The 25829-nt window shown below is 45.4% G+C and overlaps 1 protein-coding gene across 2 annotated transcripts in view; it reads right to left on the bottom strand.

Annotated features, from left to right (window-relative positions):
- Positions 1-25829, bottom strand: part of DSCAM (DS cell adhesion molecule) — a 609674-nt gene that overhangs the window by 191545 nt on the left and 392300 nt on the right. For both annotated transcript variants that reach the window (XM_073584700.1, XM_073584699.1), the window contains exon 20: positions 20430-20563. In XM_073584700.1, coding sequence (XP_073440801.1) covers positions 20430-20563 — 134 coding nt within the window. The remainder of the gene's footprint in view (positions 1-20429; positions 20564-25829) is intronic.

The following is a 25829-nucleotide window of genomic DNA, read 5'->3' on the forward strand; positions in this document are numbered from 1 at the left end:
GTGCACGTGGAGACGTGTGTCTGCACTGAGAAGCAGCTATGAGAAGGTAACCTGGAGAGGGGATATAACTGTGAGGCTAGAGAGCTTGTGTACTGGACGTAACAAAGCCTGTGTGACCACGGGGTTAACAGAGGAGAGCTCTGTCATGGACGCTATGTTGTTTGATATGAACTTTCTGTTGCATATTGCTTTGGTTTATGCTGCATAATAAACCGAATGGACTGAGTTATGTTGAGAAGCCAGTGCCGCACCTGATTTATCGGCTGCCTAGCGAGTATCCCCTATCTGAATAACAAGCGCTATCTTACAATTGGTGGAGAATGCAAAGGGCAGTGTTGTAGGCTTGTTGCTAGGGGCAACGGACGAGGACTGCAAAACTCAGTTGCTAAGGGAAACGGTTCCAAAAGCACATGTTGCAGTGTTGGCAATGCTGAGCCAGGAGGGCTGACGGTCTTGAAAGCCGTGTGATATGCTGACCGGGGTCAGTGGAAGAGATTTATAGGACACCTCTGCGGTAGAGGGGTCCGAGAACCTGCGTGGCCGGCAGGTGATGGTCGTGAAAGCCTTGTGATGTGCTAACCGGGGTCAGAGAAAGAGACTGGTGATTGCTATAGGGTGCCTCTGTGGATAAGAGGTACCCGAGAACCTGTGTGGCTGACACGGGTAACGGACAGGTGTCCGTGTTGAACTGATCGGGGTCAGTGAGACTGTGCACCTGGAGAGTTCAGTGTGCAAGGTCCTGGAGGGTCACTGTTGGGAGGTTCTGGGAGAAGAATCGGATCCCTGGAGCACGTGCTGTGACCTTGGACCTGGTGAGGCGTGAGTGTTGGACAGTCTCAGGTGGAGACGGATGTCCTGAAGAGCACCCGCTGATCCCCTGGACCTAGTGAGGCTGGTGTGTTGGGAAACCCTGGGAGGAGGGTCGGCTCCCTGAATAGCACCCGGTGCGCCCTGTGTGTTGGACGGTCTCAGGAGGAGACGGACGTCCTGAATAGCACACAGACAGGACATGTGAGTTTTGTGTTGTGTGTTTTTTTTTTCTTTTCCCTCTCAAGTCAGGTTGCGGTGGCTCAGTGGGGTCAAGAAGGTGACAAGCGGCTTGCTGTAACTCGGCGAGGTTACGAAGGTGACAAGCGGCTTGCTGTAACTCGGCGAGGTTACGAAGGTGACACCAGCAGCTGTGTGTGAGTGGCAGTCAGAGGTGTCAGTGATCGGTGACAGCAGGAGCTGTGGTGGTGCCAGTGTGGTATCGTACTTAAAGGGCCAGTACGGGCCCAAAAGAAAAACTGTGTTGTGTGAACTGTGGTCTAAGGAGACCTGTAGAAAGGACATGGGGAAATCCCGAAAGGGGGCAGTGACCCAAATCGGGGTGGTAACCCAAAAAGGGGTGGAGTCCCAGAGGGGGGCAGTGACCCAAATCGGGGTAGTCCAGAAATCAGAGGCGGAGTTCTCAAAAGGGGCAGCACTGGGTACCTCAGTGGACATGTCTGGGAAACCACTGTGTGTGTATATGACTTTTTCAGAATGTGGGACATTCTTTCCAGATAATGACGGGCCGCAGGTGTGTACCGTGATGCTGCATCGGGAAGGCGTATCTGGACGGTTGGACTCAAAGTCAGGTGACTCTGACAGGATCTCCTCTCGCTTTCTGTCTGACTGAGAAAATGGTCCAGTTTCGCTGTAAACATGGGGTTACTGTGAACTATGCGGTAGACAGAGTAATGTTTGAGGGGTCCGGAGGCATTGAGTGCCAAGGTGGCTATATACCACCAGAATAGTGTATGCCTTGGAGAGGGGTCGGGACTTTGTTTTGTTTGATGATGTATGGCAGGGGGATGGAGACGTTTCTAATGTTGGGTTAGCAGACATTGAGACGGTGACGCCTCCTAGAGTGGACAGGTCTGATGTAGAAGTGACCGGAAGAAGGGGTACATCTGCCCAACTTACGGACCTGACGTCTCGTGACATGACGGATGGTGGGCTGGGAGATGAGACGACTGGAGTGGACACACGGTCATAGGGTAACTGGAGGGTTCTCTTGGATGATCGGCGTGACTCAGACTCTAGGGGTGACTGTGGCTCTGAGAGAGAAAGGGAGCACAGACTAGAAGAGCTAGAGAAGGAAGTCTCCGAGCTCCAAGGTCACTTGGCAACGTGGCAAGGTCTGAATACGTCCCTCAGAGAAGAGGTAGGAGTACTCACAGAAACTGTAAGAGGTCTTCTGCGGGAGAAAAAGTGGGACAAAGACTTACAGCGGCCAGGCCCAAGTGATGAACAGAGTGAAGACAAGAAAAAACTGAAAAGTATGGAAGCATTGATGATCCATATGCAGGAGGAGCTTGCTGCTGCAGAGCATGCTAAAAGGCAAGCACAGCAGGAAAGAGATGAACTGGCCGATGTAATTGCCAACAACAGTGGTAAAGATGATCTGGTTTTGGAAGAAAAGAGGCGTTTAGAGTCTCGCATTGCACAGCTTGAAGAAGAATTGGAGGAAGAACAAGGCAATGTTGAATTAGCCAATGACAGGCTGAGAAAGGCCACACTTCAGGTTGACCAGATGAATGCAGATCTGAATGCGGAATGTAGTAAGGCTCAGAAGAATGAGAATGCCCTTCAGCAAATAGATCGCCAGAATAAGGAGTTAAAAGCAAAGACTGCACAACTGGAGGAACAGCTCGATGCGGAAACTAAAGAGCGACAATCTACAAGCAAACAACTACGTCGTACCGAGAAAAAACTGAAGGATGCATTAGCACATGGATGATGAAAGGTGTAATTCTGAGCAGTACAAAGGCCTGGCGGAGGAAAATAATGTGCACCTGAAACAGCTGGAGCGCCAGGTGGAAGAAGCAGAGAAAGAGGCTCAACGTGCCAATACGCTGCACCGTAGATTACAGCATGAACTGGAGGATGCTACAGAGACAGCAGATGCAATGAACCGTGAGGTTAATGCACTGAAAAGCAAACTTAGACGTGGTGATATACCATTTGTTACAAGACGAATAGACAGGGAAAGAGGTGACGGAGCGCACTGGAGGAGTGTGGTGACTGAACAGTGGCTGATGACGCAGACAGACTGTGACTGGAGGGCCAAAGATCAAGGCCAATATTCTGACCGCTGGGGGCGGGGGAGGCCTAACGTAGAAATGAGCCCCTACGATAAACAAAACAGACGGAGACGGTTCTCTCGGCCTGTGAGGCAAGGTGACATGGGTGCCCGGTCTCGAGATCCCGGGTGATGTGTGTTCAACCCCACAAGCTTGAATAGTGGGGGGAGGAATGTGGTGTAGTGACCACTGTGTCCACTAGGGGGTGATGTGTGGGTATCCCAGGACGGATGGATAGCCATGTCCAGAGTGGTAACAGGAGCAGGGTCCTAAATGACCGTTATGTATCCCAAGGTGGGTGGCCTTGGAATGAAGGCTTGATTATGTGCAGATCAGCAGAGCTGATCTTTTGTTCCAATGTGTTAGGGAGAAGCCTTCAGGTGATTGGTGAGACGGGTGGGATCAATCACCTACAAACCCACCTAGAGGCGGGTGTCTAGAATACCATAGTAAAGTGTATGTGTGTGAATGATTGAAGGACCTGTGATGAGGTCATAGCCATGTGATCCGGTGGGCGTGGCTACGGACCATATAAGGTGGCCAGGATAGGTCACATGAGTGAATGCTTGGACCCGGTTGGTCCGTATGGAAGGTCTCATCTGGCTGACGTGTCTGCCTTCCTGAGTGCACGTGGAGACGTGTGTCTGATGTTGAAAAACCTGTGCCGGACCTGATTTATCAGCTGACTAGCGAGTATCCCCTATCTGAATAATAAGCGCTACCTTACACACCTTTCTAAGATTGAAACAAAGTTGATTACGCACAAACATGCGATGCTCATCCAAACTCACCTATGGCAAGTAACAGGTGTGGACAATACTTGAAACCAGATAAAAAGGGGAGAAATCTTTGTGTTGTGTGTCTGTGTGTGCCATGCTAAGCATGGAGAACAGAAAGAGGAGAAGATAACTGTCTGAGGACTTGAGAACCAAAATTGTGGGAAAATATCAACAATCTCAAAGTTAAAAGTCCGTCTCCAGTGATCTTGATGTTCTTTTGTCCACGGTGCACAACATAATGAAGACGTTTAAAGCCCATGGCACTGTAGCTAAACTCCCTGGATGTGGACAGCAAAGAAAAATTGATGAAAGGTTGCAGCGCAGGATAGTCTGGATGGTAGATAAGCAGTGCCAATCAAGTTCAAGCTGTCCTGCAGGGGCTCAGGATGCATCAGTGTCAGCGCAAACTATCCATCAACATTTGAATAAAATGAAACACTATATCAGGAGACCCAGGATGACCCCACTGCTGACATGGAGACCTAAAAAACCTAAACTGCAGTTTGCCAAAATGTAGACAAGTAAGCCAAAATCTTTCAGGAAAGCGTATTGTGGACAGAGGAGACCAAGATAGAGCTGTTTAGTAAAGCACATCATTCTACTGTTTACCAAAAATGGAATGAGGTCTATAAGACAATACCGACAGTCAAATATGGTGGAGGTTCAAAAATATTTTTGGGTTGTTTTGCTGGCACTGGGTGCTGTCATGACTCTGGACAGGAATTCCTTTCCCCGTCCTGGGCTCTATAGAGTTATCTTTGCTGGCCTCCTTTTGGTCTGGGGAGGGCTATATTAACCCACCCTTCTGTTGGGTTTTTGTCAGTGATAGTTCTGTCCTCAGCTGAGCAGCTGACCTTGCTATACTTGTGCATAACGTTCGTTCCCGCGTGCTTGTCCTGTGTATGATCCGGCTTGTCCCTCGCTTTGTGCCTGCGCTTTGACTCTGTACCTATTCTATTCTCTGGTTCAGATCTCTGGGTTGCCCTCTGACTACCCTCCTTGTTTGTGCCCTTGGTTACTGCTTACCTGTCCGGTTTCTGACTTCAGCTTGTGTTTGACCCTTCTTCAGTCTGTGCCACTGAATCCTGCGTTACCCTCTGGCTTTGATCTCGGCTTGTCTGATCTCTCTCTCCATCTCCTTTGCACGGAGGTTAGCTCTTCCTCCAGCCACGCCCCCGGTTTGTGGAGAAGAGGACTTTGGCTCAGTTTCATCAGCAGGTTCAGAGAGAGGTTGCTGATGCCATTCGGAGTGGCCCTCTCTCTGGGGCTCAGGGTGGGGGAGCTACTGATGTTTTGTTATTTCCTTCAGAACCTCCAGTTAAGTTACCAAATACCTTCTCTGGGGATAAGAAAAATTTTCGAGCCTTTAAAGAAGGGTGTAAGTTATTGTTTTCTTTGCGACCCCGTTCTTCAGGGGACGAGGGTCAAAGAGTGGGGTTGTCATCTCTTTATTAAGGGAGGCTCCGCAGGCTTGGGCTTTTTCTCCCCCCCCCCCCCACGGCTCCGGCCGCAGGCTTGGGCTTTTTCTCCCCCCCCCACGGCTCCGGAAGGAATGTCTGTGGATCGGTTCTTTGAGGCCCTTGGCCAAATATAATGAACCTGATCGTGTGTGACTAGATGAGGATATGGTTATGAGTCTGTCCCAGGGGAAGCATTCAGCCGAGTGGTACTGCTCTTAGTTTAAGCGGTGGATCACAGAGGTGTCTTGGAATGATTTGGCCCTCAGGGAATTGTTCCGCCGAGGTTTGTCTGAACAACTTATGGACGCCTTGGTGTTACATGCTCCGCCGGACATTCTCGTGGAAGCCATGACTCAGGCCATCTACATGGACCGTAGACGCCGTGCGAGAGGAGTGATGCAGCAGGTGACCCTCTGTATCCCATCAAGGTTGATACCTCCATCTGTGTAACCCATGGAGGTGGGAGCCGTGTCCTTTAAGGAAAAGGAGAGGAGACGCCGCAAGGAAAACAAACTTTGCTTCTACTGGGGGGCTCCGAGACACTGGAGAAAAGACTGCCCCTCTTGCCCTCCGTCCTCCAAAGTGTCGGGAAACGTCTAGGTCTGGGTAACAGTCGAGGAGGTTACCCAGACCCTCAGGTACACTTTTCTTCAATGTATAAAATTTTGCTCCAGGGGGAGCTTGGGGTAGATGGTGATCTACTCCCTACTACAGTTTTTGTGGATTGTGGTCCAACCATTAATTTGATTTACTCTAACTTGGTGACACAACCATTAATTTGATTTACTCTAACTTGGTGAAACTTTGTAAGATAGGGACAGTTAGGCTCGAGACTCCACTAAAAGTGCTGGCCATTAACTCCACTCCCCTCACCAAGTGGGGAATCACCTGTGTCTCGGAAATGTTCTTGCTTAAGGTAGGCTCTTCTCACATGGAACATATTACTTGCTTTGTTTAGGACAATTTACCTGCAAGGATGGTTCGGGGTTTTCCCTGGTTACAACGTCATAATCCTATTATCAATTGGGAGACCAGAGAAATTTTCCAATGGGGATCCATTTATGTTAACCAATGTTGTAATTCTGTGTCTATTTCATCTGTCGGTCCGGAGGGTATTCCTGAGTACCTAAAGGATTTCGAAGACTTTTGATTGCGCAATTGATTTGATTCCAAGTGCTAAATTGCCCAAGGCCCGGTTGTTTACTCTTTCGGGTCCTGAACGGGTTGCCATGAAGGAGTATATTGCTGAGAGCCTCCGTAAGGAATATCCATCCTTTTGTTTCTCCTGTGGCAGCTGGATTTTTCTTTGTTAAAAAAAAAAAAGATGGTGGTTTGCGCCCTTGCCTCGACTTTCAGGGACTCAAGATCACAGTGAGAAACACGTACCCACTCCCCCTTATTCCCGATTTGTGTAACCAGTTGTCCGGGGCAAAATTGTTTTCTAATTAGATTTACGGGGAGCCTAGGACCTGATTAGGGTACGAGAGAGGGACGAGTAGAAGATGGTCTTTCTCACGTCCGAGGATCTTTTTGAGAATCTGGTTATGCCCTTTGGGCTGACAAATGCTCCAGCCGTCTTTCAAAATTTTATAAATTTTGTGTTTTCGGACCTCATCGGTCGCTTTGCAGTTATATATCTAGATGTCATCTTGATTTACTCCTCTGACATACAAGCCCATTTGGGGCATTTGAGTGCCATTCTCCAGAGACTTAGGGAGAATCAACTTTTTGCTAAGTTGGAAAAAAGTTCATTTTTTGTGCAGGAATTGTCGTTTTTGGGGTTTATTTTATCTAAGGAGGATTTTCGTATAGACCCCAAAAATGTCCAGGCTATTATCGATTGGGTTCAGCCTCGAGTCTTGAAAAGGTTACAGCGCTTTCTAGGGTTCGCATATTATTACCGGAAATTTATCAAGGGATTTTCACAGGTGGTTAAACCTCTTACTGATCTTACATTTAAGGGTGCGGATGTTAAAAATTTGCCTACGTCTGCTGTGGAATCTTTTTTGACCTTAAAGAAATGTTTTATGTCAGCCCCGTTGCTAGTGCAACCGGATCCACAGACCTTTTATCGTGGAGGTTGACGCTTCTGAAGTGGGGGTGGGGGCAGTTTTGTCACAGGGACCCACCACTCTTACCAATCTTAAACCATGCGCCTTCTTTTCCAAGAAATTCTCTTCAGCCGAGAGAAATTATGATGTGGGCAATAGAGAGCTTCTTGCGGTTAAATTGGCTTTTGAGGAATGGAGGCATTTTTTGGAGGGTGCGGCTCATCCCATTACTGTGATTACTGATCATAAAAATTTAGCCTACATCGAGTCTGCCAAAAGATTGACTCCTAGGCAGGTTTAAGTTTTCCATTACATTTCGTCCTGGTTCAAAAAATGCTAAGGCCGATGCATTATCCTGAAGTTTTGACCCTGTGTCCTCTCTCGAGCCTCCTTCCTCCATTCTTCAACCAGAGTGGTTGTGGCTGATATCTTGTCTGCATTAGACACAGTTGACCACTGCCTCCTACTACAGATCCTCTCTCCCTTTGGTGTCAAAGACCTTGCCCTATTCTGGATCACCTTTTCAACCGCACATTCAGCGTCTCACATTCCCACATTACCTCCTCACCCTCTCTGTTGAAGTCCCTCAAGGCTTTGTCCTAGGACGCCTACTCTTCTCCATCTAGTCCCATGGCTTCCAGTACCACCTATAAACTGTTGATACTCAGCTCTTCCTCTCTGGGACAGATGTCACCTCTCTGCTATCCAGAATCCCGGAGTGTCTATCAGCCATAGCTTCCTTCTTCTCTTGCTTCCTCAAGCTCAATGTGGACAAATCTGAGTTAATTATCTTTCCTCCATCTCACTCATCTTCCCTACCTGATCTATCACAATAACTGATACCAAGCTTTCCCCTGTACCAGAAATCCCCTGCCTCGGAGTAACCCTTGACTCTGCCCTGTCCTTTAAACCGCACATCCAAGCTCTCGTCACCTCCTGTCGTCTCCAACTCAAACATATTTCCAGAATCCGGCCTTTCCTCAACCCTTAATCTAGTAAAATTCTTGTGTATGCCTTCATCATCTCCCGCTTAGACTACTGCAACATCCTCCTCTGTGGCCAACCTGTTAACGCTCTTGCACCTTTCGAGTCCATCCTTAACTCTGCTGCCCGACTAGATCATCTCTTTCCTTGATTCTCCTCCGCTTCTCGCCTCTGCAACTCCCTTCATTGGCTCCCAATTCACCATCGTATCCAGTTCAAATTACTAACACTGACATACAAAGCCACCCACAACCTGTCTCCCCTGTAGATTTCCAAACTAATTTCCCGATACCTTCCTTCACGTAATCTACGGTCCTCCCAAGATCTCATTCTCTCCTCCACACTTACTCGTTCTTCACCCATTCGTCCCCAAGACTTCTCTCGACTATCCCCCATCCTCTGGAATTCTGTGCCCCAACACACCCGATTATTCACCATTCACCACATTCGGATCCTTCAGACGGATGGAAAAGCCATCTCTTCAACAAAGCTTAGAACCTGCAATGACCCCGCTGCCACCTCAACACTATCAGAACTACCGCAACTCCCAACCTGTCTCCTTCCCTATCCTCCTGTATAATGTATGCCTGAAAATAGAAAGTCTGATTCTCCATAAGGAAGAAAGATTTGTAAGGAGAAGAAGAGAACTAAGGACTAGGGTCAGAGTGGAACCCTTCCTCAAGTTCTAAGCGCATGGCCGGGGTCCGGTCCCCGAGGTTGTATGGATACTAATGGTCCTGCAGCAGACACCGGAGGAATAGAAGTTGTCACCACTTTATTCCCACACAAGACTTGGGGGCATAACAGCAACGTGAGTGAGCCAGGACTTGGTAGTAAGGAGTCCCCGAAGCAGGCTACAGCTGTCTGCCGTACAAGTTGAGTTCAAAGGAACATCTTAAAGGAGGAACTTGGGTTTAACACACAACCACAAGTACTTCATTACAAGCGCTAGAAAGGAGACGTTCAGAGAAGGCATATGTTGGCGGAGTGTTGGAACGGAGTACTTCATCTTGCCTGGAGGTTGGCTGAGCCCGACCTGAAGGACACAGCACCGAAGCAGGCACCTGTATGCACAACAGACTGTGAGTAAAGCTTTGGAACTACATGCCCTGGTGTCCTCCGCTTATTCCTGCGCCAACCCACTCAGCACTGCTACATCTCTGTGCTTAACACTCCACCATTACGCTCTCCTCACTAGCACTTCATCTACACTGCCCTGGGACTACGGCCCTACCTGTGGAGGGCCACAACATCATTGCTGCACCACACCATCTGTCCCAGAGGATCTGTCTGCAGCGTCGGGTTAACATCTTCATTGCCGAACACCACAGGTGGCGTCACGAATCATCCACTTATAACCTTTAATCATCAGCCACGCTTAACGCCAATCCCTTTTACATGGACGCCCAGGGCCACGGACCGGGTCACCGCTGCCGTGACACTTCCCATTGAAATCAACGGACCCGGCTCCGAGTACCCCACGGCCCTGGCGGACGATCCATATTCTCATGTATGGCACCATGGAATCAATGGTGCTATATAACTTAATAAAAAAATAAATAATAATAATTAAGTAAAATTGCATAAACATTTGTGAAATTTTAAAAAGTCATAAATGGTGAATTAGCCAAAAATATCCTGATAATAAAAACCCAAACAAATGATGAGGACTGATAAGAATGGTGTAAAATTGGTGTGAAAGCCATAATGACTTTACTGCAAAAAAATTAAAAATGCCTAAAATCCAAAAGTGCAAAAATGAATGATGAATTGGGGGCTAAGGCTAAGTGCAGACGTACTTTTTAGCCCTGCGGATTTTTCCGCACAGAATTGAAGAAATCCGCAGGTCAAATGACCTGCATTTTCCCTGCGGATTTCTTCCTTTTTTCTTGCGGTTTTTGTGCGGTTTTCCCCTGCGGATTTCCCCATGCGGATTTGGAGAATGGAGCACGTGGAAAACCGCACAAAAGAAGTGACATGCTGCATATTTTGAACCACAAGAAAACCACGCGGAAAAATCCGCAGCGTCTGCACAGCGGTTTTTTTTTTTTTCAATTGATTAACATGCTACTGTACATCACAATGCGGATATGCAGTGTTTCTGCATGGTAAAATCCGCTGCGGATCTGCTAGATATCTGCATCGTGTGCACATGGCCTCAATGTTTCCATCCACTGAGAATAAGCAGAGATGGCAAGTCCCACGTCTGGCACATAGTAGTTGGTAGTAAACAGAAGGCTGGTGTGGAGGAGTGAGATTTTGCCGTTGTCAGCGCACATCCACCCACCAGCCTCCATGCAGGCACATGTGAATAAAGAAAAATGAGCTGTGCTGCAGTGCTGGCGCCTGAGGGATGAGAGACACGAGGGCTTCACATCCTACACAGCCATGTACCAGCCTCCCTGCAATAGCCATGTCTCTCGTCTACACCATCTACTCTTGTGTTTTTTCCGAAACATGACGAGAGAAATTAATTATAATAAGCAAGTGGACATATGTGAGGTCTATAACAACAGTGAACGTCACCAGAAACAGCGCTACACCTGTACAGAGGTTGTTTGTGGTAATGCAGCTCCCTGCGCAATGACGTACAACATCCGACCTCTCGTTTCCGGTGAATAACATCCGCCCAAGCGACGTATAACATCTGGTCCCCCGCCTATGATGTATAACATCCTGCTCCTGGTGTATAACTGGGTCACCCTCGCACGCCCAAGGCAGCGGGGTACTCGGTACCGGGCCGGTGTCAAGGTGGGAATGTGTCACAGCAGCGGTGACCCGGTCCGTGGCCCTGGGCGCCCAATATCAATGGCGGTGATGTTAATGGTGTTAAAGTTTATTAGAATAGTTTGTGACGCCACCCGTGGTGTTTGGCAAGTAAGATGTTGAGCCAACGCTGCATGCAGATCCGCTGGGACTGATGGTGTGGTGCAGCAAAGATGGTGTAGCTCCCCACAGGTGGAGCTGTAGTCCCAGGGCAGTGTAGGTGCAATGGATGAGGAGAGGCGCCGCATGGTATGGATGCTGGTACCCAGGTGTAGTGGTGCGGGAATAACTGGAGGACACCAGAGTATGCAGTTCCAAAGCTTTACTCACTGTTTGCAGTTCACTCAACTGCCTGCCTCCGTACCGTGTTCTCCAGGTCAGGGCTCCAGCCAACCTCCAGGCAGGATAGGATTCTCCCTTCCACACTCCGCCAACATGTACCTTACTGAATGACTCCTCCAATGCGCCTTTAGGTGCGAAGCACTCCAGTACTTTGTTACCCTGGAATGCCTCTCTCTAGGTGTTCCTAGTCTTTACTTGTATGACAGTGAAAAATGAGGATGAATGACCTCATAGAGATCAACATCCAACACTGCGGAGACACCATCACGTTTCTCATCGCAGTGATGCTAGAGCAATGCCCCCATCCCTTATGGGAAATATGCAAAAACATGTAAATCAGCAGCCACGGAGACACCATCACGTGTTTCTCAACGCAAGCAATGACTAGCCAGGTCTTTCACCGGGAAGGAACAACCACGGGAAGGGCAGTCTCCAATGAAGGAAACCACCTATGCCACAGTCTTCTACTAGGCATTGCTCCTACTAGTCAGTTTCCTACTCCACACTGATGAGGGGCAAATACCCTGAAACAGCTGTCTGTGGATGGATACCATGTTTTGGCATAGGTGGTTTCCTTCATTGGAGACTGCCCTTCCCGTGGTTGTTCCTTCCCGGTGAAAGACCTGGCTAGTCATTGCTTGCGTTGAGAAACATGTGATGGTGTCTCCACGGCTTATGTTTTTGCATATTTCCCATAAGGGATGGGGGCATTGCTCTAGCATCACTGCGTTGAGAAACATGTGATGGTGTCTCTGCAGTGTTGGATGTTGATCTCCATGAGGTCATTCATCCTCATTTTTCACAGTCTTTACTAGGCATTGCTCCTACTAGCCAGTTTCCTACTCCACACTGATGAGGGGCAATACCCCGAAACAGCTGTCTGTGGATGGATACCATGTTTTGGCATAGGTGGTTTCCTTCATTGGAGACTGCCCTTCCCGTGGTTGTTCCTTCCCGGTGAAAGACCTGGCTAGTCATTGCTTGCGTTGAGAAACATGTGATGGTGTCTACGCGGCTGTTGATTTACATGTTTTTACTTGTATGACAGACAGCTGTAGCCTGCTTCGGGGACTCCACTCTGCGTCCCGGCTCTCTATTCAGTTGCTGTTGTGTCCCAAGTCTATGATGGGAGCAAGGCATTAGCGGATCACTACTCCTCCGGTGTCTGTTGCTGGACATAAAGATCCAATCAACCTCGGGGACTGGGCCCCGGCCTTTGCGCTCTCTGGACTGGAAAGGTTCTCTCTCTTTCTCAACCTGCTTCCCACCGTCCTTCTATTCTCCTTCGCTCCGATCTGTTCTCTCTCTCTTATGGAAGGTTAGGTTATCAATCCTATCAGTCTCTTTCTCTGGTCTTTCTCGTGCCAGCAGCCCAGATCACTGGGACCTGGATGCAGCACGTCCCTCAGACACCCATCTTCTCTCTTCTCTCTCCTCTAACCAACTAACCACTAACTTTTACTCTTCCCACTCTTTTGTATCATCTCTCTCCACCCGCCTCCCAGCACATCTCGTGTTACGAAGCAGGGTTCCACGAGGGGTGCTCTGCTAACCCCCAGCCTGAAGCTGTTAGGTGGCCCCACTGAACTATCCTGTGTGTGGAATGAAGGTGTGGAGCGTGGTCAGGAGCTCCCACCCTACCTGGATGGTGGGGCACTACACCTTAGGAGAAGGTGCAGTACCTCTGTGGCGACTGAAGCCTCAGGGGAGCCACATAACATTCGCCTCCCACGGAGTATAATCTCTGGCCCTCTTTACATAGCCTCTGGCCCCTCGCCCCCAGTGCATAACCTCCGGCCATCCTCTTCCAGTGTATAGCATCCAGCTCCTCATCCCCAGTGTATAACTCAGGTCCTCAGTGTATAATATTCAGCCCCTGGTGTGTAACCTCGATGCCTCGCTTTCCTGGTATATTACATCCGCCCCCCCCCCCGATATATCACTTCTGGCCCCCCTAGTGTATAAACTCTGGCCCCTCACCCCCGGAGTATAACAATGGGTCCCTCACCCCCAAGCGTATAACATTCAGCCCTCTGCTGTGCCGTCTGCCTTTACTACCATGTGACAGAAGGGCCAGTGGTGCAGAGCTCACGTATACCCTGTAATAGGCGCCACCGGGGTAACAAGCCCGTTCATCTGTGAGTGATATTATTAAGAAGTGAAAGGAACCGCAGCAACTCAGCCACAAACTGGAGACTCTGTAACATTACAGAGTGGGGTTCGAGAGATGAGGAGCAGCGGACAGAAAAGTCTGCTGACCCCATAACTGCAGAGTCCAGGCCTTCTCTGATATAACATCAGTACAAATACTGTGCTCCCATCAAAAGCTTCATGGCCGAGCAGCTGCATGCAGCCGTACATCACCAAGCACAATGCTAAACGTTGGATGGAGTGGTATAAAGACGCCACCACTGGACTCTGGAGGAGACGTGTTCTGTGCAGTGACGGGTCACACTTCTCTGATGGAGGAGTCTGGGTTTGGTGATTCCGGGAGGATGTTACCCCCTGACTGCATTGTGCCCGCTGTACAGATGGGGAGGAAAATAATGCTATGGGCTGTTATCAGGGGGCAGCCGCCTCCTAATTCTATTTCTTAAGCCTTAGACATTTTGAACTATTGTAGCTTCCAGCTTTGTGGGAACAGTTAGGAGAAAGCTCTTTACTGTTCCCCGTGACTTTGCCCAGCGCACAAAGTCCAAACAGACATGGGGGGAGAACATGAGCGGCTGCACAGAGCCCGGACCTCAGCCCCATCCAGTAACTAGACCACAGATTAGTAGTCTCTATTGGATGACGAGTCTGCACAGACCACAGCGGTGTGATAAATGTAGGCTGATAATGTACTTGTATAGTCTGCTCAGGTTATGGGGGGGGGATCCACTTCTAACCTGTACTGGCTGTGGGAGGGTGTGAATCTCTCTGTTTCCTCCGATCTGGTGAATATTTACGCCTACTTTGTTTTGTGTAGAATTTATCTATTTTCCCAACACCGACGATAATTAATGAAGCCGAGCTCGAGAAGCACAGATGTTCAGGAAATGAGGGATCAAAATAAACGCATTTTTGGGAGCGGTCCTGCATTTTAAGTATAAGATGCTCAGCAGAAAAGTTCTTGAATTAAAAAAGAGAGAATTGAAACAGCAATTGTATCAAATGAAGGAAAAAGTCTCATGACTGGGGACAATCTGCAGTCTTAAAGGACATTTCCAAAATTTAGAACCCCACCTATACAGGAAAACGGTAAGAAGGTTGTAATATACTATAGGGGGTCTCTGCCATACCTTGGTGCTAAGTCGTTACCACTGCAACATGACGATGCCCATAATGACATGTCACCTTGGTAATAAATAACTGCTGATGGTGGTGCTCTTTTGTCATGAGGTCATCATGATGGTAATCACCGGAGAGGTATCGAACTATACAGCTGACCATAGAGATCTTCTTACCTGTTATTAATCTGTATGATCACTGCAGGACAGGATGATAAGAAGATTGGGACTGGTCATAGGATCCTAGGCAAGTGAGAAAACCACCGACCACCAGGTATCAACCAACTCTTCGACCACTAGGGAATCCGATATCAACTCTGATTTTTCCTAGAACACCAGAAATCAAATACTCATGTACCCTTACCCTCAAGAAATAAAATATGAACCTCTTCTTTTACACTAGACAACCAGGTATTAACCCTCTTTTATAATGCAGACCACCAAAGAACATATGATGATCCTTTATTCTTCCCTAGACCCTCAACAAATGGGGCCTCTCCCCACAGACCACTAGATCAAATATGAACCCATTCTCCTTCTCTAGTTCACCAAGAAATGCTGCCTCCCCCTAGACCACAGAAAAATGAGGCATCACCCTAGACCACCAAGAAATGGTGCATCACCCTAGACCACCAAGAAATAGTGCATTATCCTAGATCACCAGAAATGGGACATCACCCTAGACCACCAAGAAATGGTGCATCACCCTAGACCACCAAGAAATAGTGCATTATCCTAGATCACCAGAAATGGGACATCACCCTAGACCACCAAGAAATGGGGCATCGCCCCAGACTACCAAAAAATGGGGCAATGCCCCAGTCCACAAAGAAATGGGGCATCACCCTAAACCACCAAGAAATAGTGCATTATCCTAGACCACCAAGAAATGGGGCATCACCCTAAACCACCAAGAAATGGCGCATCACCCTAGACCACCAAGAAATGGGGCATCGCCCCAGACTACCAAAAAAATGGGGCAATGCCCCAGACCACCAAGAAATGGGACATCACCCTAGACCACCAAGAAATCATGCATCACCCTAGACTACCAAGAAATGGGGCATCACCCTAGACCAGGGTTCCCCAACTCCAGTCCTCAAGGCCCACCAACAGATCATGTTTTCAGGATTTCCTTAGTATTGCTCAGGTGATAATTGCATCACCTGTGCAATACAAAAGAAATCCTGAAAACATGATCTGTTGGTGGGCCTTGAGGATTGGAGTTGGGGAATCCTGCCCTAGACCATCAAGAAATGGGGTGTCACCCTAGACCACCAGGAGATAAAATATATATCAATTTTTCTTCCCTAGACCATCAAAGAAAGGAAACTACCTACAGACACCAAAACTAGTAATATTAACTGCACCAGTACCCTACACCACCAGGGAAATGTTAAGTAGTCTGAAATATACATACACGTGGTCAAAATGGTTCCCCTCGTTTAATGACAGAAATACCCACAATGGTGACAGAAATAACTTGAATCTGACAAAAGTAATAATAAATCAAATATCTATGAAAATGAACAAATGAAAGTCAGACATTGCTTTTCAGCCATGCTTCCACAGAATATCTAAAAAAACAAAAAACTCATGAAATAGGCCGGGACAGAAATGATGGTTCCTTAACTTAATATTTTGTGGCACAATCTTTTGAGGCAATCACTGCAATCAAACGATTCCAGTAACTGACAATGAGACATCTGCGCCTCTCGACAGGTATTCTGGCCACTCCTCAAGAGCGAACTGCTCCAGTTGTCTCGTGTGTGAAGGCTGCCTTTTCCAGACGGCATGTTTCAGCTCTTTCTAAAGATGCTCAATAGGATTTAGGACAGGGCTCACAGAAGGCCCATTCTTGGGTGTTTTTAGCTGTGTGTTTTGGGTCATTATCCTGTTGCAAGACCCATGACCAGCGACTGAGACCAAGCTTTCTGACACTGGGCAGCACATTTCTCTCTAGAATCCCTTGATAGTCTTGAGATTTCATTATACCTTGCACAGATTCTAGACACCCTGTGCCAGATGCAGAAAAGCAGCCCTAGAACATGACAGAACCTCCTCCATGTTTCACAGTAGGGACAGTGTTCTTTTCGTGATATGCTTCATTTTCCATCTGTGAACATAGAGCTGATGTGCTTTGCCAAAAAGTTCCATTTTTGCCTCATCTGTCCATAAGACATTCTCCCAGAAGCTTTGTGGCATGTCAACATGTAGTTTGGCAAATTCCAGTCTGGCTTTTTTATTATTTTTTTTCAACAATGGTGTCCTCCTTGGTCATCTCCCATGAAGTTCACTTTGGCTCATACAACGACGGATGGTGCGATCAGATACTGATGTTCCTTGAGCTAGAAGTTCACATTTAATCTGTTTAGAAGTTTTTCTGGGCTCTTTTGTTACCATTCGTATTATCCGTCTCTTTGATTTATGATCAATTTTCCTCCTGCAGCCACGTCCAGGGAGGTTGGCTACAGTCCCATGGAGTTTACATTTCTGAATAATATGTGTAACAGTAGTTACAGGAACATCGAGCTGCTTGGAGATGGTTTTATAACTTTTACCTGTAAAATGTTTGTCTATAATTTTCTTTCTAATCTCCTGAGACAACTCTTTCCTTCGCTTCCTCTGGTCCATGTTGAGTGTGATACACACCATGTCATCACACAGCACAGTGAGGATCTGTAGCCTCTATACCAGCCACTCACTGATTCCAAGATTGTAGACACCTGTGATGCTAACTAGTGGACACACCGCGATTTAACATGTCTCTTTTGTCACATTATTTTCAGGGGAACAATCATTTCTGTCCAAGCCTATTTCATGAGCTTTATTTTTTAAAAAATGTTTAAGCCTGGTTGAAAAGCAATGTCTGACTTTCATTTGTTCATTTTCATCGATTTTTGATTTATGATTACTTTTGTCAGATTCAAGTTATTTCTGTCATTAAACGAGGGGTACCAACAATTTTGACAGTGTGTGTGTGTATATGTGTGTGTATTTTCTATTAACTGAACCTGGGTGTGTCTTATAGTTCAAAAAATATGATAACACCTGCATCACCTGGTGATCACTATTCCTGCCCATCTTAATCTAAATTATGACCTACTCTTCTACCTCAGACAACTAAGAAAGTAGCTATTACCCTAAACCAACAGGAAATCAAGTATAAAATCATTATTCTACCCAAGACCAGTCCCGAAGTGGGCACAACCCCAGAACTAGTGATAATAGCCCTTGTGTTACCCTAGACCACCAGGGAAGTTAATAAGAAAAAAGTTGAATATTTTAAAAATATTTTAAACAATGTTTCTATTGTCTGAACCTGGGTATGTATTATAGTCCAAAAAATATGGTGCATGCTTTATCTGGTGGTCATTTCCTGCCCACCTGACATTACCCTCCAATTTTACTCAAGACTACCAGGGAATAAATTATGACTCACTGTTCTACCAAAGACCCCCCAAAACGAAACCATTATCCTAAACAAACAGGAAGTCGAATATGAACCCATAATGCTACCCAAAACCAATACTAAAGGGTGAACTACCCCAGAACTAGTGTAATTAACCCTTGTCGTATTGTAGCCCATTAGAACGGTTGAGAAAACTAAAATATTATAATTTTTTTTGTTACTTTCTTTTATTTGAATCTGGCTGTGTTACAGTTAAAAAAACAAACGTAAAGCATGTATTATCTGGTGGTCATTTATTACTGCCCATCAGGTATTCACCTCCTCTTTTACTCTAGACAACCAGGGAATAAATTGAGTCCTCCTCTTTTACCCTAGATCACTGAGAAAAAATTACCCTGAACGTCCAGGAAATTAAATATGAAAACATTAGACCTCAAAAGAAGAGGACACTATCCCAGAACTAGTGCCACTAACCCATGTAGTAACCTAAACCTCCAGCAATGTTTTACTTTTTTTTTTCTTATTTTTTTATTAGAACCTTTTATAGTCTAAAAAATACAGTACATGCATCAGATGGGGATCATTTATTCCTCTCCGCCAGGTATTAAACACTTCTTTTACTCTAGGACACCAGGGCATAAATTGTAACCCCACTATTCTACCCTAAGCCACCAAGAAAAAATGCAATGCTGTAGACCACTAAGAAGTCAAAAATGAACCAATTCTTCTACCCTAGATCACCAATGGTAGCGGAACTACCCCATAACTACCAATGTAGTACCCTAGACCACCAGGAAACATTGAACTAGTCTAAAAGATTATGTTTGTCTTTTTGTTTTAACCTGAGTGTGTTTTATAGCTTGAAAAAATATGGCAGCTTTTACAAATGTACCTAATACCCCCTGATAGGACACTGTGTGTGTCCTCTTGGCATATGACAGCACCAATCTCTGCAGCAATTAACGGCAGCCTAATTAATAATTGTTCCATCGTTTTCGAATTGCCAGATTTGCAAGGTGACTATGCATCGTCGTCCCGCTTCCCCTCTAAGAACACGCTGATGTGTATAAATAGGCGCTGATGTTCTGTGCAATGTAATTGCATAGAAAGAATTATAGGAGACAAATGCCTGGTTGCGTAGGTGTGAAGTGTTTACAGGGAGGGGGGCAAAAAAAAAAGAATTAAGAGAACAAAAGAAGGAAAAAAAGAACCAGAGTGCCATCTGCTGACAGATGACAGAATGTTAGGGATTTCCACAGAATATTCTATGCATTATTTTGCAGTCGGGGTATTTTTGGTCACCCTTAGGGCACATGGTAAAGAGGGTCTCTTACTCCAGACCCTCACTATTAATCAAAAATAAGAACAGATATGAAGATAACAAGGACGCCCATCCCCTTAAATAGGTGATGTGAAACACCAAGGCAGAGTGATTTTCCAGAAATCCCCCCCGGGCACCCAGAATCTGAAATTTATTTGAGCCCAATATTCCATTTTTTTTTTGTACTTTAATTTTTTTCCCCTCCTTTTTGTCTAAGAGCGATAATTTTTTTCATTTTTACGCTAACATCGCCGTAGAGCTTGATTTTTTGTGGGACAATTTGTATTTTCGAAGGACACCACTCATTTCACCATGTGATGTACTGAAAAGCTGGAAAAAATGTCAAATGCGGTGAAATAGTAAAAAAAAAAAAATTTTTTTTGTTTTTACAGCATTCATAGTAAGGTGAAAATGACCTGGTCACAAGATTTTCTAAGCCAGTGCGACTACAGAGATACAGAACTTGTATGGTTGCTTCATTATTTTCAGAACTTTATAAAGCTGTAATCTTTGTAAAAAATAAATAATTTTTGCCTTGTTTCGCCATTTTCTGAGATCCATCCCATTTGTATTTCTCCGTAGATGGAGCTGTTTGAGGTCAATATGCACCTATGGGTCTGTTGGAAATCTCTAGGACTTCTCTTATGCTGCACCAGTTTTTTTAGAATGCGCTACCCTAGACAATCAGCCCGATTCAGTCCGATTCTCAGTTTGAGGCATTTACCTTTCTCCTTAGACCTTGATCAGGGCAATTTTCCCAGCGCTCCATGCGGTCAGTAACGCATCATATTTGTACAGATACAGATACCAAATATAGGGTGACCTGCACGCTGCGAGCCGACAGTAGGTCGATATCTATAAATCGTAGCAGTCACGAGATCTCTCAGAGGAGCAGCGGAGTGTCTATAAGGAGCAGTAGTTAGTGGGTGGTCTCTTACCGTGGGGTACGGATGTGAGCAGAACACTGTGTACTTGCGGATAATGCCATTCAGCTTCAGAGGAGGGAGCCAGGAGACGTAGACGATGGAGGCAGAGGCGGCGGCAGCTTTAACTCCAGCTGTGGGACCTGGAACTGGAATGGAGAAGTAAAGGAATGAGGATGACGTTTCCTAAGGTAGTAACATAAAAAAGGAGCAAGTTTTTCTGTGACAGGTGCGAAAAATTTTTAACTATTTTTTTAATGCAGCGTAACTGTGGAGGAAGCAAAAAGTTTCTAGTGTAGTGTCTTATATGACTGGAGCTTGCCTGAGGGCAGCAGAAACCTCAGAGTGGAGCCTGATATGCAGGATGTCACACATGTGCCCTCTGGTGGTCACTTCTTGTGCTATCACGAGGCCAACAGGATGACATTATTTCCTTTGTCTTTTTTACATGATAAAACTAGATCTTCACACAACCATAATATTAAAGGGGTTGTTCAAACTCAGCAAGTATTCCCTATAGTTGATCACTGTGACCCACACCAATTCCCAGAACGGGGCTCGCAAATGCCAAGTTAGAAAGGACTAGTGGTTGCACACGCACTATCATACATTCATTATCTATGGGACTATGCTCAGCTATCTGTGGAAGTCCCATAGACATAAGTGGCCATGGCTCCATTCTAAAGAGGCATTTCAAAGCCTAGGTCTCAGTATTTTGTGAGGTTTGGACCGCCAACGATTAGTAAGTTATCACCTATCCTGTGAGTCGCTACCAGGGGCAGCTCACTGCAGAGATTCTCATACAGCTCCCAGGCATGTCAGAGATTAAGGCTGGAGTCACACTGGCATATAAGAAATCAGCCTGATGTTGATCCAGAAAAGTAGGACGCATGTCATGTGAGTACAAGGTGATTTTCTCACCAAGCATCCATATGACATCTGTATGACATGGGCATGCAAAGCGTATTTAACATCATCTTTTGCATATAGTACTTCTCTAAGTAATTTCATCATTTAAAGCTATTTTACAAAACTAATAAAACAATCTTATATACAGCTATAGATAGGAGATAGATAGATGTCCATGAGATTCATAATTAGTGTTATGTGTGTAGCTTAGTGTTCATGTATTTCGCTATTAAGTACGGTAAATAAATGATAAAAATGATGTGAGGTCCCTATTTTTAATAACCAGCAAAGGCTTAGCAGAAAGCTGCGGGCTGATATTAATAGGCTGGGAAGGTCCATGGATATTGGCCCCTTTTCAGTCTAATAAAACCAGCTCTCAGCCTCCTCAGAAATGGCACATTCATTAGATGCACCAATTCTGAAACATAGGGCTCATTCTCACTGGCGATGAAATCGGACGAATGCAAAGCGATTAAAAATCGGATTGCATTCGGACCAATGCTATTCTATCATTGTGTGTGTTCATCTGCATTTTCACACACCGATGTTCTTTGAGAAGCCGTCAATTCAGCAGCCACATACAGTAAAATCACAGCAGGACCCGACAGGATAGAATATATGGATTACAGACAGTATATACACATAGAATAGAAAATAGACACGTCAGTGACATACAATTAGTACGGTGTGTGCAGCTCCCTATACATGTATTTAATTATTAAAAGATTATTTTTCTGAAAAAATTTTTGTGGGCACCCGCGTTATTTTTTTAACCAGCAGAGGGAGAGCTGACGGCTGGGGGCAGATGTTTATAGCCTGGGAAGGGGGTAATACCCATGGAGCTTCCAAGGCTATTAATATCAGCTCACAGCTGTATATTTAGCCTTCACTGGCTATTAAAATGGGGGACCCTCCAAAAAATTGACTTAGGGTCCCACTATAATTAATAGCCAGCAAAGGCTAGGCAGAGAGCTGCGGGCTGATATTAATAGCCGAAGAAGGGGCCATGGATATTGCCCCCCAAGGCTAAAAACATCAGTACTCAGCTGCCTCAGAATAGGCGCATCTATAAGATGTGCCAATTCTGGACCTTAGCCTCGCATTTCCTACTTGCCCTGTAGCGGTGGCAAGTGGGATGATAGTTGGGGGGATTGATGTCACCTTTGTATTGTCGGGTGACATCAAGCCCTGAGGTTAGTACTGGAGAGGCACCTATAAGACGTCCCCATTACTAACACCATAGTTATATTGTATAAAAACACATACATCGAGAATAAAGTAGTTTAATTGAAAGAATGACACAGACTTCTTTAATAAATCTTAATTATACCATACCTACAGCATCATCCATGCCAGTGACGCCATTGTCCCCTGCAAGACAATTAAAATAAAAAACAATAATATTCATCACCTCTCCGTTGTTCTGTCCCACGCTGTAATCCATGTCTGGGGGATAAACCGTTTTCAGCCTGGATGGTGCCAAGATGCGACCATCCAGGCTGAGAACCACTGGGAAATGAGCTGCTGCGAGCGCAGCATCAGTGACTAGCGGTGCCATCATCGAGGTAACCTCCGGTTACCGAGGCTGCGTTCCTAGCCGGGCTGAACTGTGGTGACCTCGGTGAGATCCCCGCTAGCACCGTCAAAAAGTCACACGGTGCAAAGGCGAGTACAGAGGTGACATCAACCCCACAAATATGAACCCCACTTTCCACCGCTAGTTGGAAAGAGCCGGGCAAAGCACCAGATTTGGCGCATCTAATAGATGCGATTTTTCTGGGGAGTTGCTATTTTTAGGCTGGGTGGCAATATCCATGGCCCCTTACCAGCCTAAGAATACCAGCCCCCAGCTGTCGACTTTAGCAAAGCTGATTGTCAAATATCGGGGACCCTATGCCATTTTTTAAAATTATTTATTTAAATAATTTAAAAAATACGGCGTGGGGACCCTTCTGTTCTTGATAACCAGCCTGAGACGTATATTCCGGTATAATGAGTGAAAAGGTAGTGGTTTATTCAATGCATTTCGAAGTACAAAATTACTTCTTCCTCAGTTTTGACCACCCACCTGTGAGCTGATATTAATAGCCTGGAACGCTCCATGGGTATTAACCCTTCCCAGGCTATAAACATTGTCCCCCAGCTGTCGGCTTTCCCTCTGCTGGTTAAGAAAATTATGCAAGAGCCCATGCTAATTTTTTCAGAAATATAATCTTTTTATAATAAAAAATGTACAGTAAGCTGCACACGCACTGCACTAAGTGTATATGTCACTGACATCTCTATATCTATCTATTATATGTGTATATACTGTATGCAATCTATCTATTCTTTCCTGTTGGTATATCTATCGATCCTTCTAATCCATATATCTATATATATATCTATGTATATATATATTTTATATATATGTGTGTGTGTTTTGAAGAATATTTCCTTTGAAAACTATGTGTAAAATACATAGAGAATTGCTCTATGTAAAAGCTCATGCTAAAATCGCATTGCAATCGGATAGTAATCGCACTGTATTTAGATATAAATCGGATGCTAGGTGTGAAAAATCAAATTGTACTTGCATGAAAACCGCATGACACTCGTCCGATTTTGCAGGAACAAAATCGGACAGATTTTAAAATCCTCAGTGTGTCTCCGCCCATAGCCTTGGCTCTTCCCGACTGCCCTGGTGCGTTAACGCTCATAATTTTGCCGAGTATTGCGCTGCACAGTGCGAGAACTGGCAGTGGCTGCTGCTCTAGTCTATGTAACTTTGTTCTCTGAACGGCGCTTCATAACCATTATTATTTCCAACACACCAGGGCAAACGGGAAGAGCTGAGGCTAAGTCCCAGAATTAGCGCATCTAATGGTTGCGTTATTTCTGGGGCAACTGAAGGCTGATGTTCTCAATGTGGGAGAGCGCCAATATCTATGGACCTTCCCAGCTTATTAATTTTCACCAGCAACTGTCTGCTTAGCCTTTGCTGGTTATTAAAAATGGGGGGGGGCACCATGCCATTTTTTTTAGGGTCCCCCTTCTTAATAACCAGTAAAGGCGACAGCTGTGAGCTGATATTAATAGGCTGAGCCATGGATATTGGCCCCTTCCCAGCTCACAGCTGTCTGCTTTCCTTTAGCTGCTTATGAAAAAAAGGACAAGACCTCATGCCATTTTTTTTAAATAATGTCTTTATTTATTAGGCTAAATAAGGCTAAGCAAACTTTAGTGCCACATGAAAGGCACTAAACAGTGCCAATTTATTATATGTTAAAGGGCTTGTGATATTAAATTTCAACATGACATCTGTCTATCTAATTTATATATCTATTGTATCTATCTATTCTACATATCTATTGTATCTATATATTTATTCTATTCTGATGGTTTGGGATGTTAATTTATTGCACTTGGCAAATGAAATGTTGGGGTTTCCTATGAGATGGGTGCGTAAAACTCAGACTGCACAAATGGTCATGTGCCGTGCGATTTTTTTTTCTTGCACCCATTGACTTGCATTGGTGAGTCTCGGCCGTTCTACGCGGCCATACACAACATGCTGCGATTTTTTCTCTCAGCCCAATTCCAGCTGAGGAACAACAGATGACCGATTAACACTGCCTCATTGAATAACATTTGTGCAAGATCAAAGCGATTTATTCTTGCATTGGACTGGCCAGATTTATAAGCAGTTGTGAGTGAGCCCTAATATAAAGATACTTGCAGCTATCTCCCCCTGGTGGTCGCTGTTGGAATGCCTGTGTACTGTACTGCAGGGAGCTGAGGAAGGCTGTTCAGTTTTGGCAATAGGTTTCATGGCAGAATATACTGGAGTACAGAAGTACAGTAATCTATTATTGGAGCAAACATGTGTTAAAGTGACCCTCACACCAATTTAGATGTTTTGGGGATTCAGATTACAGCCAGAGAGAATAGAAGTACTCGGGCTGGTGATTTCCAACAATCTCCAACAAGTTCTGGAGTGTTCGTATTCTTATACCCTTCATAAATGTAACATATTTTACATAAATTCAGGCAGTTCATACATGATAGCAAATAGCAGGGAGTGTCTTACAGTTAAAGCAGTTGCATACCGGTCATATGGAGGACCAAATAATACACAATTTGCCTCCGTCTAGTGAATGGTCGCCAGACCACCCTGAGGCAAAGTTTACCTAACTTCATTTGCAGTCCGAGTGCTACAGTTAGGTCCATATATATTTGGACAGTGACAACATTTTTCTAATTTTGGTTCTAGACATTACCACAATGAATTTTAAACACAACAATTCAGAAGCAGTTGAAGTTCAGACTTTCAGCTTTCATTTGAGGGTATCCACATTAAAATGGGATGAAGGGTTTAGGAGTTTCAGCTCCTTAACATGTGCCACCCTGTTTTTAAAGGGACCAAAAGTAATTGGACAGATTAAATAATTGTAAATAAAATGTTCATTTCTAGTACTTGGTTGAAAACCCTTTGTTGACAATGACTGCCTGAAGTCTTGAACTCAT

This window comes from Dendrobates tinctorius, unplaced genomic scaffold, assembly GCF_039654945.1.
Source record: "Dendrobates tinctorius isolate UK_male_01 unplaced genomic scaffold, ASM3965494v1 ptg000084l, whole genome shotgun sequence".
In the NCBI taxonomy this organism is placed as follows: Eukaryota; Metazoa; Chordata; class Amphibia; order Anura; family Dendrobatidae; genus Dendrobates; species Dendrobates tinctorius.